Below are 14,396 nucleotides of genomic sequence, written 5' to 3' on the forward strand. Positions count from 1 at the left end.
ATGGCTTTTTTGCCTGTCATGGGACCCTCCCCCAGACTCCACACCCACATCTGATATTGGACACACCCCCTAAACCCAAACATTGCCAAGTCCTGGCACCTGCCTCAGCTGCTGCTCAGAACACTGAAACAAGAGCCCTCTCCCAATGTGAAAGATCTTCCACTCAGGTAGTCCCTGCTAACCGGTCACTGACCCACTCGTGCTCCTTTTCTTTCTGCATCTGTGTTGGGAGTGACTATGGCCTGGAGTTTCCGTGGGAAAGTCCAACTCGGGGGGCTACTTCTCTCCCTCCTTGGCTGGGTCTGCTCCTATGTTACCACCATCCTGCCCCAGTGGAAGACTCTTAATCTGGAACTGAACGAGATGCAGACCTGGATCATGAGGACTTGGGAGGTCTGCGTGGTTCGAGAGGAAGTTGCCACTGTGTGCAAGGCCTTTGAATCCTTCTTGTCTCTGCCCCAGGAGCTCCAGGTAGCACGCATCCTCAGGGTAGCCTCCCACGGGCTGGGCCTATTGGGGCTTTTGGTCTCCAGCTTTGGGTCTGAATGCTTCCGGTTTCACAGGATCAGATGGGTATTCAAGAGGCGGCTTGGCCTCCTGGGAGGGACTTTGGAGGCATCTGCTTTAGCCACTACCCTCCTTCCAGTCTCCTCAGTGGCCCATGCCACAATCCAAGACTTCTGGGATGACAGCGTCCCTGACATCATACCTCAGTGGGAGTTTGGAGGTGTCCTCTACTTGGGCGGGGCTGCTGGTATTTTCCTGGTTCTTGGTGGGCTACTCCTCGTCTTCTCATCCTACCTGGGAAAAGAAGATGTGCCTTTTCCTTTGATGGCTGGTCCCACCGTCCCCCCATCCTGTGCTCCAGTAGAGGAGTCAGATGGCTCCTTCCACATCATGCTAAAACCTAGGAACCTGGTCGTCTAGGACTGGCCTCTGCCAAGGATCTGTGGAATAAAGGAATGTCCGTAGAATCCTTTCTCACTCTAGGTTTGTTTGCTTCATTTTGGGGGTGGTGGTCACTGTCCCACTTACCACGGATGTGATTGTCTTGATGATATGGTAGTCTTCATTTCAGAACAAAAACTCAGGGCACAGTATCTAACAAACGTATTTTTCTGATTTGAGATTTTATTTATATAAAAATGCTTTAAAACTCATAACCTTAATTACATATTTGATTCTTTCATTACTAAGGAAAAATATATTACAAAATTGCAACCATCAGAGAAAAATCTAGTGTGAATAGGCACTTACTATTCTGTATAGGTTAAAAAAAAAAAAAAAAAGTTGAAGAAGGTGCCTTGGCAAAGGAAAATGAATTACTGGCCCAGAACAGCATCTTAGGACAGAAATCCTCTTTGTGTCCATTTTCAGCCTCAGGTGTACAATTTGAAAGAGAGCTTCGCAATACACCTTTGCTGTTTTACAGATCCTTAATATCCCAAAGGAGAGACAGTCTTGTTTCTGCTACATCGTGAGGCGATGAACAGTCTACTCTGTCTTCGCCACCTGAAGGTTAACAGTCAGTGTGAGTGAGTGGTAGGGTGACCAACTCTCCTGGTTTGCCCAGAACGAGGCACTTTCAGTGCTAAAACTAGGCAAGTCCCAAGCAAACTGGGACACAGTGATTACCTTAGAATGACTGTGTCCAAATACTGCCCAGTGTGCGCATGTATATGAAAGAAGTAGCTTCTCAGAAATGTCTTTTACCTTAATGTGCAAAATCACAGTATAATTCCTTGAATTTTTGTTTTGTTGTGTTTTTTTGTTTGTTTTTGTTTTTGAGACAGGGTCTCACTCTGTTGCCCAGCCTGGAGTGCAGTGGCATGATCATAGCTCACTGCAGCCTCAAACTCTTAGGCTCAAGGGATCCTCCTGCCTCAGCCTCCGGAGTAGCTGGGATTACAGGCATGAGCCACCAAGCTCAGCTAATTTTTTAAATTTTTTGTAGAAATGGGGTCTCGCTATATTGCCCAGCTGGTATCAAACTCCTGGCCTCCCCTTAAATTTTAACCTGTCAGCAGACCTACCCAGGTTGCGGCTACAAATCAAGTCCCTTCCTAACCTAAGTTCCTTTGCTTGCTCTGCCTGCAATGGCAGGCTCTCTCCTGACTACCCCACCTCAGGTCTTCCTCCTGCATTTCTGCAGGTCCTCAAGGAGGAGCCTCCTGTTGCTCATAAACCTGTTTGTCAGCTGCAATTATCCTGCAGCATCCACCTTGGTCCTCTCCCTGCCACCTGTCCTCCACTCCTGTAATCAGTTCAAGAATCACCATTGGCCCTGCCAACAGTTCCCTCAGGAGAGCAGCTAAAGGGGATGGCTCCTAATGCCCCAAGTAGGTCACTTCTGCAGGTTCAGAGGCATGCTGGATTCCTCACGGTACAGGGGACATTCCTCCCTCCCCAAGCTGGTGCTGTGCTTTGTCAGCTCAACTCCGAGGTCTCACAACGCTTCTCACCTCCTGATAAAATAGCCCCAATATCACGAGATAGCCACTGCTCAAGCAAGAATATACACACTCAGACACAAGAGTAAACAAATTTGCCAAAGTAGCCTGGGACAGTTTCCTCCTTAGAAAAGTGCCTTTTTTTCCCCCTGCAGAAATGGAGTCTGCACAGGTGCAACTTCATCTTCTGCAACTCTTACCTTCTTACCCAGAGCAGATTTCTCTGGAAGTCACAGTTTTTCCAGAAAGCTCCTTCTCCTTTTATGGCTGTCCTTTTATGTAGGTCTACTTGGCACGCACAAATCAAAATGATCCCTAGGCAAATACAGCTCTGAGTACAAAGGGCCAGTTTGCATCAAAGGTGTATCCTGGCTTTCCGTGTCTGGTAGGTCAGAAAATGGTTTCTAATGCCTGTTATATTAGCTACTCCTTCTCAATAAAGTTTCAAAGCTCTTTGGACCAAGTTTCAGTCAGGAGTGAGGCTCAATTATCTAAGCATTTTCTTGACCTCCCAGTGTCTACATGAAAGAATCATTTCATTATTCATCCATCTGATCATTTATTCACTCACTTAACAAACATTTATTGAGCACTGACCATGTGTTAGGAACCAGGATAAAATGGTAAGACAAAATATATTCCTGTCCCTCATTCAGGCAAATTAGGGAGACAATTTTTTTCTTTTTTTTCTTTTTTTTTCTTTTTTTTTGAGACGGAGTTTCACTCTTGCCCAGGCTGGAGTGCAATGGCATGATCTTGGCTCACTGCAAACTTCGCATCCCAGGCTCAAGCAATTCTCCTGCCTCAGCCTCCCAAATAACTGGGATTACAGGCATGTGCCACCACAGCCTGCTAATTTTGTATTTTTAGTAGAGACGAGGTTTCACCACAGTCAGGCTGGTCTGAAACTCCTGACCTCAAGTGATCCACCTGCCTCGGCCTCCCAAAGTGCTGGGATTATAAGTGTGAGCCACTGCACCGAGCCAGGAGACAAATATTAACGTAAAATCACTCAAATAAATGTAAATAGTAACTTTGACAACCTTTACAAATTTGGGAAGGTACATGGTTCTATAAAATCATGCAATAGTTTAATCAACTTTTATGAATGTAAAAAAGAGAAAAATATATATACATAAAAAAGATCATGCAATAGGAGGGATTTAACCTAGTCAGTGGTTCACGAATCGATACTCAAAGGAAGCGATAACTGGCTGAACAGTAAAGGGTGGGTAGCAGTTCCAGATGAGGAGGGGAGAGGAAGATGCATAAGGTGAAGCTGGCAAAGTAGGAAGAAGCCAGACCTTGTAGGGCCTTGTAGGCGTCAGTAAGGAACATAGTCTCTATTCTCAGGAACATGGGAAACCAAGCGCATGGTCCGGGAACAGGAGCTTGGCAGCAGTAACCCGCTCTCCCTTTTCTAATGACTTGTCTCTATGAAATTTCCTTATCACACAGTTGTGTTGGGCTTACAGGTTTACAAAGCACTCCTACAAATGTTGGTAGTTTTACTGAACATATCTTGAAAATTTTTTGAGTTTTGGAAGAGCAGATATTATTTGTTTTGCTACTGAGGAAAATGAGATTCCGAGAATTTAGGTGACATGCCCATGGTGAGTAATTAACTGACTCAAGAATCGAAGCCAGGGTTTGGCACCATGGCAGTCTTTCTTCACTTTGTCCTATGACCTCATGGGATGGGTTGCCTAGACAATCGACCAGACCAAAGGAAAAACTCTCGCTGAAGGCCAGGCATGGTGGCGCATGCCTGTAATCCCAGCACTTTGGGAGGCCGAGGCAGGCAGATCACCTGAGGTCAGGAGTTCAAGACCAGCCTGGCCAACATGGTAAAACCTCATCTCTATAAAAATACAAAACTTAGCTGGGCATGATGGTGGATACCTGTAATCCCAGCTACTTGGGGGGCTGAGGCAGAGGTTGCAGTGAGCCGTGATCGCGCCATTGCACTCCAGCCTGAGCGACAGAGTGAGACTCTGTCTCAAAAAAAAAAAAAAAAAAAAAAAAAAACTTCTCACTGAAGTCGATGGAAAAACCAAAGACCTTCAGAATAAAACCCTCGTTTGTGCTTATGCTGAGGTTTAAACAGGGTCTTTGTTGCCAGGTGGCTCACCTGCTCCTGCTGATGGTTTGCAGCCCTCACCTGAATCCCACATTTGCAGGTGCTGATGATATTTTTTCATCAGCAAGTGATTATGGCTTCCTCTGCAGAGAAATGGACACTAACGATTTGTTAAGAAAATATTCTGTCTTCCCAACTCTCTTTATAAAGGACAAAAGGAGTTTTTAAAATGGGTGTGGGCAGAAACTCTTGATGACATACTGGCCATGTGGCCAACAGCATGTCCTTCCCCAAAAGGGAATGTGATCTGCATTCTAGTGGGAATCCGCGTTTAGAGAAAGAGTCTGAGGAAGGAGATGCTGTTCACCTAAAACTGCCACTGTTTTTAGCCACCTGCTTTGAAGGGAGAAATCATGAGAAATAAAAATAGAACTAATTAAATCATAACTTCAACACCGCTTTTTCTCATATAGATCTGTGGCAGATTATTCTCACATCAAAAACATTTCTTTATTGTGGTTACACATGGAGAGGTGTGTAGTCATATGTATCGGAAAGAGAAAGAAACATTAATCAATCAATATTTCAAGCCAGAAGCATTTATTATGTGCAAGGTAGTGGAGGAAAATAACTCAGGGACTCACCGAATTTGATGCAGTTAGAGTTTAGGCATTTGGTGCTATCTTCTCCATCAAACTGTCCCTGGGTTTGAAAATTTCACCATTGGGAGTGAAGGCATTCCAGAAGGTCTCTATTAAAATACTCATCCGTAACCCTTCTGAACTTCTGAATTAGCTCTAGGGAAAAGTCCTAAGGGAACGTGATTTAGGGATGGGAAAGAAGTCAGAATGGTTTCAAGGGCTTCTGGCCGGGAGATGTGTCCTCGCAGCCAGGATCAGGACAATAAGAAACTCAGGAAAATGTTTGTTTGTAGTCACTGGTCTCATAGGGAACTAAAAGAAGATGTAGTTCCCTTTCTACTCCATCACTCAATGGATCTATTATTTTTTAACCCAGTTGTTCTTCTCATGACCCCATCTACGTTTATAGGATGTGGAATGAACTTTTCTGTTGCCCAGAGTTTTGAGTAAAGCCTCAAAGCCCTGTCCCATAGGTGATAGTGCCTTATATTCTAAAGAGATGGGCTGCTAAGAGGTGTCCAAACGGGTCCACCTTCACTCCCAACATCCCACAGGAGAGAAGAGTCCAGACTCATTAAGGGAGGATTCCTGGAAGGGATTTCATAACAGTCTAGAGTATTATTATGTTCTCTATCCTTCCTAGCGAGGAATGGGATGGAGGTGGACCTTGAGAGAACCACTGGCAGGTCCAAGTTGTTCCCAGGAGGGAAGACTGGCATCTGAGACACCCCGCATCCCAAACTGCTGAGCCACAGAAACTCCGTGGGCCCGCTCCTGCTGCAACCAGAATGGAGCCCAAGAAAGCTCTTGGGAAAATCTAGGCAGAGGCCTAGAGGCAGGTGTGTGACCTCCACTGAAGCAGCCTGAAGGCAGGAGGCTTGCTGGAGTGGGACAGCAGAAGCACCTGCACTTCTGCCTTTTACAAGGACAAGGTGGTGAATGTCCTATACCCAAATGGGTGCTGGAGAAGGCAATCGGGGTGATGTTCCAAAGTGCCATTGGAAAGTGTGAATGACCAGGGCAGGACCAAAGAGGAACGGTAAGAGGTCAGTCAGAAAACCCAAAGGTATCAGCGAATGAATGGTGTGAAGGTTTTCTACAGGGCTCTCTGAAGAGCCCATAAAATGCTCCCTGCAAGACCTAGTAATTGGGTTCCTGTCATAATAAAGGACATTGAATCAAGAGAGTATTATAAATGACAGTATTTTTTTAAATTTTATTTTTATTTTTTAATAGAGGCAGGGTCTCACTATGTTGCTCAGGCTGGCAACTGAACTCCTGGGCTCAAATGATCTTCCCACTTCAGCAACCCAAAGTGCTGGGATTATAGGTATGAGCCACTGCATCTAGACAATGACAGGTTTTTTGTTTTTTGTTTTTTTGAGATGGAGTCTCGCTCAGTCGCCCAGGCTGGAGTGCAGTGGCGCAATCTCGGCTCACTGCAAGCTCCGCCTCCTATGTTCACGCCATTCTCCTGCCTCAGCTTACCGAGTAGCTGCGACTACAGGCGCCCGCCACCACACCTGGCTAATTTTTTGTATTTTTAGTAGAGACGGGGCCTCACTGTGTTAGCCAGGATGGTCTCGATCTCCTGACCTCGTGATCCGCCCACCTCAGCCTCCTGAAGTGCTGGGATTAGAGGCGTGATCACTGCGCCCGGCCAACAGTGTTTTAAGAAGTAAAAAATGCCCTTTGCTTTTTTCTCCTATAAACTCTCCTCCCCCAGGCTCTGAGGGAACCAAATTGGTGGTTAGCCAAAGGAATGGGGGAGGGAGAGTGAAAGAAATCCTACATCTCCTTCCTTACTGCTGGTCTGGGAACCACTGGCTGAGGCCTGAACTAAGGACAGGGGAGAAGCACTGAAACGAACGAGAGTGAATTTAGACTGAGACTAGCCTGGGCTCTTTCATACATGAAAATCATTCTGTTTTCCTACTCATACATGACAATAAACCTTTGAGATCTTTTAGATGCTATCAAGGAGAAAGGAAAAGAAAGATCATTTTGAAAGTAATAGTGGGCTGGGCGCAGTGGCTCACACCTGTAATCCCAGCACTTTGGGAGGCCAAGGCAGGCAGATCACGAGGTCAAGAGATCGAGACCATCCTGGCCAATATGATGAAACCCTGTCGCTACTAAAAATACAAAAATTAGCTGGACGTGGTGGCAGACACCTGTAGTCCCAGCTACTTAGGAGGCTGAGGCAGGAGAATCGCTTGAACCCAGGAGGCAGAGGTTGCAGTGAGCTGAGATCACACCACTGCACTCACTCCAGCCTGGGTGACAGAGCAAGACTCAAGAAGAAGAAAGAAGAAAGAAGAAAGAAGAAGAAGAAGGAGGAGAAGAAGAAGAAGAAGAGGAAGAAGAAGAAAGTAATAGTAAAAACAAAAACAAAGCTGTCAACTCACCATGTCCTATCAATCAAGTTCAGGCCATTCAATAAGATGTCTACAGAAAAATATATCTAAAACAGGATGAGTCGATCTGGATTTTTTTTTTTTTTTTTTAAGAAACAGGGTCTCACTCTGATGCCTAGTTGGAATGTAGTCATGCGATCATAGCTCACTGCAATCTTGAGCTCCTGGACTCAAGCGACCCTCCTGCCTCATCCTGTGGTGTAGCTCAAACTACAAGCATGCACCATCATGCTCAGCCCAATCAGATCTGAAATACTGCAATTTTTATATCAAGCATAAGCCCCAATCCCCTCAATAACACTGTCTTCCATCACACTGGCTAGTATGAACACATCCACTTGCCAGAGGCCCATAGCTCCCTGGATATCTTGATAACACACCCCAATTATCTAAAACCCACGTGTGGGCCCTATGCAGGTCAGGATAACCCTTAAAATTCTTGCCCGGATGATGAATTTCCCTGTGAGAACTGCATTTGCATCTGCATCTTTACACTGAGTCATTTCTATGTCTATTCTCTTCTTTAACCCTTAAAACACAGCCCCCAGGTAAATATTTTCATTTTATAGATCAGAAAGAAAGGTTCAGCCAGTATTTGAACTCAGATCTGTCAGATTCCAATGTCACTATTCTTTTTCACGGAACCACATCTTATAAGACATACTGATTCAGTAATGACTTATCAGGAAAGCTGTAGAACTGCTTAACCTATGAATGAGCTCTGGCTATTCCATAAGTAGAGACAGTCGAGATGACTTTGTGAATGACAATACTACTTTCAAGTCATCACTAGGGATTCTGCCCTGGCTGTTAAAATCTAAGTGCTAATTTGGGAAGATCGTCTTCACCATGCAGTGAAACATCTAGCCCATCACCAGGACTCTAGATAGAAAACCAACCATCCCTCCATGAATTCTACTCACATCAGGACCAGCAAATATTTAATTTTGAGAGCTCACTATTGGCATTCCTGGGTACTTTTGTGCCAGCTTATCAATTCCAAGTCATCTAAATTCTTCAGATGGTTTCTAACCTCTCCTTGTACTCAAACTTAATATTCCTGCTCATTAATTATCATAATTTCTTGTCCTGCTGGGATACCAGGGACAACCCAGGCTTATCTTCTTTTGAAAAGGAAAGAGGCCAGGTTTGTGCCTTGTTGGACCCATTCCTGGAATAGATTCTATTCTCCTGTCTATAAATGGCAATCAGATAACACAACAAGGAGATTGAGGGGCCATCATAATTGGCCAACAACTTAATGGGCAATGAAGCAATCAAAGGTGCTGTTTTGCTTTGAGACAGAGTCTCACTCTGTCCCGGCTGGAGTACAGTGGTATGATCTCGGCTCACTGCAGCCTCTGCCTCCCAGGTTCAAGCGATTCTCCTGCCTCAGCCTCCCAAGTACTGGGATTACAGGCGCCCACCACCACACCTGGCTAATTTTTGTATTTTTAGTAGAGATGGGGTTTCACTGTGATGGCCAGACTGGTCTTGAACTCCTGACCTCAAGTGATCCACCTGACTCAGCCTCCCAAAGTGATGGGATTACAGGCATGAGCCACCACACCCAACCGAGGGTGCTAAAAGGAAGACACGGTAACATCCTTAAAATCTCTTAACTCTCACCTATGCTTGTGTACCTTTACTATACACTGACACACACACACACATCTCTCTTAAGCCAGTTCTACTCAGACTTATAGTAAATCAATGTGTCAGTTTATTGTTCAACAACTTAAAAAGAAGGTAGAGAATTTTTTTAAAGGTTCAGGAAAAAGTAATGTAATGATTGATTAGCTCAGAACTTCAACTTATGAGAAAACCTTAAGGAACTGATGAGTTTTTGGTAATTAAAGGAAAGGCTAACTGTACAGAAAATTATATATATATTTCTATATCGCCACTAGAGTCAAGTTTAAAATGAAGAATGTGCAGAAGATAAAAAGTATTAATTTAAAAGGTATGTAATCCTTTTTTTTTTTTTTGAGATGGAGCCTCGCTCTGTTGCCTAGGCTGGAGTGCAGTGGCACGATCTCCGCTCACTTCAACCTCTGCCCCTCCAGGTTTAAGCAATTCTTTGCCTCAGCTTCGGGAGTAGCTGGGATTACAGGCGCATGCCACCACGCCCAGCTAATTTTTTTATATTTTTAGTAGGGACGGGGTTTCACCATCTTGGCCAGGCTGGTCTTGAACTCCTGACCTCATGATCCACCTGCCTCGGCCTCCCAAAGTGCTGGGATTACAGGCGTGAGCCACCGCGCCCGGCCGGTATGTAACCTTTAATCTATCATTGAAGGAGGTTCTACAGACCTTTTATAAAACCATAAAGTGTTGATAATATAAAATCCGTTTTGGGGGGTTTTTTTGGTCTGTGTTTTTTTAGTAGGTATAAAAGTTCTATAGGCCAGGCATGGTGGCTCATGCCTGTAGTCCCAGCTATTTAGGAGGCTGAAGCGGGAGGATCGCTCGAGCCCAGGAGGTCGAGGCTGTAGTGAGCTATGACCATGCCACTGCATTCCAGCCTGGGTGACAGAGTGAGACAGTTTGAGAAAAGAGAAAAAAAAAAGTTATATGAAAGAGTAGGTCTCAGTTGTGACTGTATATCAGAATCACCTGTGATGCTTTCTAAACCATAAAAGTGTCAATGGCCCAGCCCAAGCCTAACAACTCAGTGTCTATAGGGTTGAGGCCTTGGCAGCTGTATTTTTTAAAGTGACACAGCTGATTCTGAATTGGAAGCCAAGGTTAACAACCACCACTGAAAAGTTTTTTATTAAAAATGCAGGAAAAAGGGCTGGGCGCGGTGGCTCATGCCTATAATCCCAGCACTCTGGGAAGCCGAGGTGGGTGGATCACGAGGTCAAGAGATCGAGACCATCCTGGCCAACCTGGTGAAACCCTGTCTCTACTAAAAATACAAAAATTAGCTAGGCGTGGTGGCACACGCCTGTAGTCCCAGCTACTCAGGAGGCTGAGGCAGGAGAATCGCCTGAACCAGGGAGGTGAAGGTTGCAGTGAGCTGAGATCGTGCCACTGCACTCCAGTCTGGGCGACAGAGTGAGACTCTGTCTCAACAATAATAATAATAATAATAATAATAATTTTAAAAAGCAGGAAAAAAACTTACAAAAGGCAAAAATAAACAAAGCTAATAATTACTTGAAAAGACTAATAAACCCCTGAAAAGACTGACTGCAAAATACTGAAAGCAAAAAAGATACAAATCACCCAGTATCAGTAACAAAAAACAGATATTACCATACAGACCCTAATTAGAAATAAAAAGTCGGCCGGGTGCGGTGGCTTATGCAAGTAATCCCAGCACTGTGGGAGGCCGAGGCGGGCAGATCACGAGGTCAAGAGAACGAGACCATCCTGGCCAACATGGTGAAACTCTATCTCTATTAAAAATACAAAAATTCACTGGGAATGGTGGTGCGCGCCTGTAGTCCCAGCTGCTTAGGAGGCTGAGGCAGAAGAATCGCTGGAACCTGGGAGGCAGAGGTTGCAATGAGCCGAGACTACAACACGGCACTCCAGCATGGGCGACAGAGTGAGACTCTGTCTCTAAATAAATAAATAAATAGTTACAAGATAAAATTATGAACTTCCTGTAAATAAAATTTTAATTTTAGATAAAATGGACACACTTCTAATAATTTTCCAAAACTGATACAAAGAAGCAACCATAAAGATCTGAAAACCCCACATATCTGAAAGAAACTACATCTATAATTAAAAGCATTCCCACAAACCAAAATGACAATTCCAGGCTCAGATGGCTTCAACAATGAATTCTTCCAATCAAGGAAGAAATAATCCTATTTTACTCGCACTATTCCAGAGCATAGAAAACGAGACCACTTGCCAATGCATTCAATAAGGCCAGAATAATCTTGACACCAACACCTTAACAAGCACATTATAAGAAATGAAAATACGAGGTCAATCTGTCTTACGAATATTCATGCAAAAATCCACCTACATATAAAAAATATCATGGTCAAATTTACCTTATTCTGACAACACATGGCTAGTTTAACATTGGAGATCGAGAAATGTAATTCACACATTAACAGAATAAAGAACGAGATCTATGTAATCATTTTGATATACATACAAGCATTTGATAAAAATTCAAGCTTAAAAAAAACTCAGCAAACTAGTAACAGAATGAATCTTTTTCTACCTAGTAAGTGAAATTTACAACAAACCTACAGCATACTTAATGGTGAAATATTGAACTCCCCCCACCACCAGATACTAGGGGACAAAGATGCCCACTTTTCACCATCTATATATTCAGCATTGTACCAAAGGTCCTAGTAAGTGTAATCAGGCAAGAAACATAAATAAAAATTGTAAGAATTTGAAATAAAAGTCATCATTCACAGATTACCTAATTATGTATACAAAAATCTTTTGAAGTCTATAAACTATTAAACATCAATTCACTTCTAGATATGAGAATAAAAATGCAATCTGAAAAATGACATTTACCAGAATGTCAAAACACAAAAAAACCCAGGCATAAATCGTTTGGAAGAGGTGGAAGAACTTTATATAAAAATTAAGAAAAACCTTTAAAAAATAAGATACACCGGCCGGGCGCGGTGGCTCACGCCTGTAATCCCAGCACTTTGGGAGGTCAAGGCGGGCGGATCACAAGGTCAGGAGATCGAGACCATCCTGGCTAACACGGTGAAACCCCATCTCTACTAAAAATACAAAAAATTAGCCGGGCGCGGTGGCGGGCGCCTGTGGTCCCAGCTACTCGGGAGGCTGAGGCAGGAGAATGGTGTCGGTCCGGAAGCGGAGCTTGCAGTGAGCCGAGATCGCGCCACTGCACTCCAGCCTGGGCGACACAGCGAGACTCCATCTTAAAAAAAAAAAAAGATACACCATGCAGATGTCAGTTTTTCCCAAATTATCTCGTCACTGTAAACTTAATAAAAAATAGCTGGAGATTTGTGTGTGCGTGTGTAAAACTAACAAAATGATCCTAAAATGTATGCCAAAATGCAAAGGATCAAGAATAGCCAAGAGGCCAGCCTCAGTGGCTCATGCCTGTAATCCTAGCACTTTGGGAGGCCTAGCTGGGAGGATCACTTGAGCACAGGAGTTCAAGACCAGCCTGGGCAACATAGTAAGACCCCCATCTCTACAAAAAATACAAAAATTAACCAGGTCTTGTGGCAAGCTACTGTTGTCCCAGCTACTCAAGAGGCCTAGGTGGGAGGATCACTTGAATCTGGGAGGTTGAGGCTGCAGTGAACCATGATCACACCACTGCACTCCAGCCTGGGTGACGAGACCCTGTTCAAACAAACAAAAAATGAATAGCCCACACAATCTTGAAGTACAAAACTGGGGGGAAGTTGTTTTACCAGAAATCAAGAAATAAAGACTTGTTACAAAGCTATACTAATTAAGAAAGTGTGAAGGCCGGGTACGGTGGCTCACGCCTGTAACCTGAGCACTTTGGGAGGCCAAGGTGGGCAGATCACCTGAGGTCAGGAGTTCAAGACCAGCCTGGCCAGAATGGCAAAACCCCATCTCTACTAAAAATACAAAAATTAGCCGGGTGTGGTGGCATGGGCCTGTAGTCCCAACTACGTGAGGAGGCTGAGGCAGGAGAATCACTTGAACCCTAAGGCAGAGCTCGCAGTGAGCTGAGATCACACCACTGCACTCCAGCCTAGGTGACAGAGCAAGACTCTGTATCGGGAAAAAAAAAAGTGTGCTATTTGTACAAGCAGACAAATAGGATAATGGAACAGGCAAAAGAGCCCAGAAACAGACCCCTGTGAACACATCTGATTTATGACAAAACTAGTAGCATTGCAAGGCACTGGAAAATGGACGATATTTTCAATAAACAGGGCTTGGTCCATCAACTATCAAAGGTGAAACTTGCCTGGGCATGGTGGCTCACACCTGTAATCCTAGCACTTTGGGAGGCCGAGGCGGGCAGATCACCTGAGGTCAGGAGTTCAAGACCAGCCTAACCAACATGGTGAAACCCCATCTCTACTAAAAATACAAAAAGTTGCCGGGCATAGTGGCGCATGCCTATAATCCCAGCTACCTGGGAGGCTGAGGCAGGAGAATCGCTGGAACCCAAGAGGCAGAGGCTGCAGTGAGCCGAGATCGTGTCATTGCACTCCAGCCTGGGTGACAGAGTGAGACTCTGTCTCAAAAAAGGTGAAACTTCCCAAAGGTAACGGAATATCTTTATGACCTTGGGTAATAATTTCAAGAGGACATTATAAGCACTAAGCATGAAAGAAAAGATGAATAGATTCAAATATATTAATATCAAAAACTTACTTTCATCAAGACACCAAGAGTGAAAAGCCAGAGTTGAAGAAGATACATGCAATGCATACAACCAATAAGGGGTCCATAGCTAGAAGATATAAAGAACTCCTATAAATCAATAGGTTAGAGACAATAAATCCAACAACAAAAATGAACAAAAGACCTAAATAGGTATTTTACAAAAAAACAATGACCAAAGGCCAGTAAGTACATAGAGAGGCTCGATGTTAGCATTCAGGAAGTGCACATAGAAACCACGAGATTATCACTGTGCACTTTCCTGAATGGCTACAATTAAAAATACTGATAAAACCAAATGTTGACAAGCATATGGAGCAACTGGAACTCACAAACCGATGGTGGGATCAAACTGGTATAACCATTTTGGTTATATGACCTGGTAATTTTACTTGTAGTTATACATCAACAGAAATGCACTCATGTGTGCATCAAGACATGTACAATGAATGTTCTTGGTAGGATT

The 14,396-nt window shown here is 44.0% G+C and overlaps 1 protein-coding gene across 1 annotated transcript; it reads left to right on the forward strand.

The window, feature by feature from the left end:
• Positions 1–174: 174 nt before the first annotated feature.
• Positions 175–927, forward strand: CLDN25 (claudin 25). Its single transcript, XM_002799795.4, has one exon. The coding sequence runs from the start codon at positions 238–240 to the stop codon at positions 925–927; it is 690 nt and encodes a 229-aa protein (XP_002799841.1). The 5' UTR covers positions 175–237.
• Positions 928–14,396: the final 13,469 nt, after the last annotated feature.

The sequence above is a fragment of the Macaca mulatta genome, chromosome 14, assembly GCF_049350105.2.
Source record: "Macaca mulatta isolate MMU2019108-1 chromosome 14, T2T-MMU8v2.0, whole genome shotgun sequence".
Lineage (NCBI taxonomy): Eukaryota > Metazoa > Chordata > Mammalia > Primates > Cercopithecidae > Macaca > Macaca mulatta.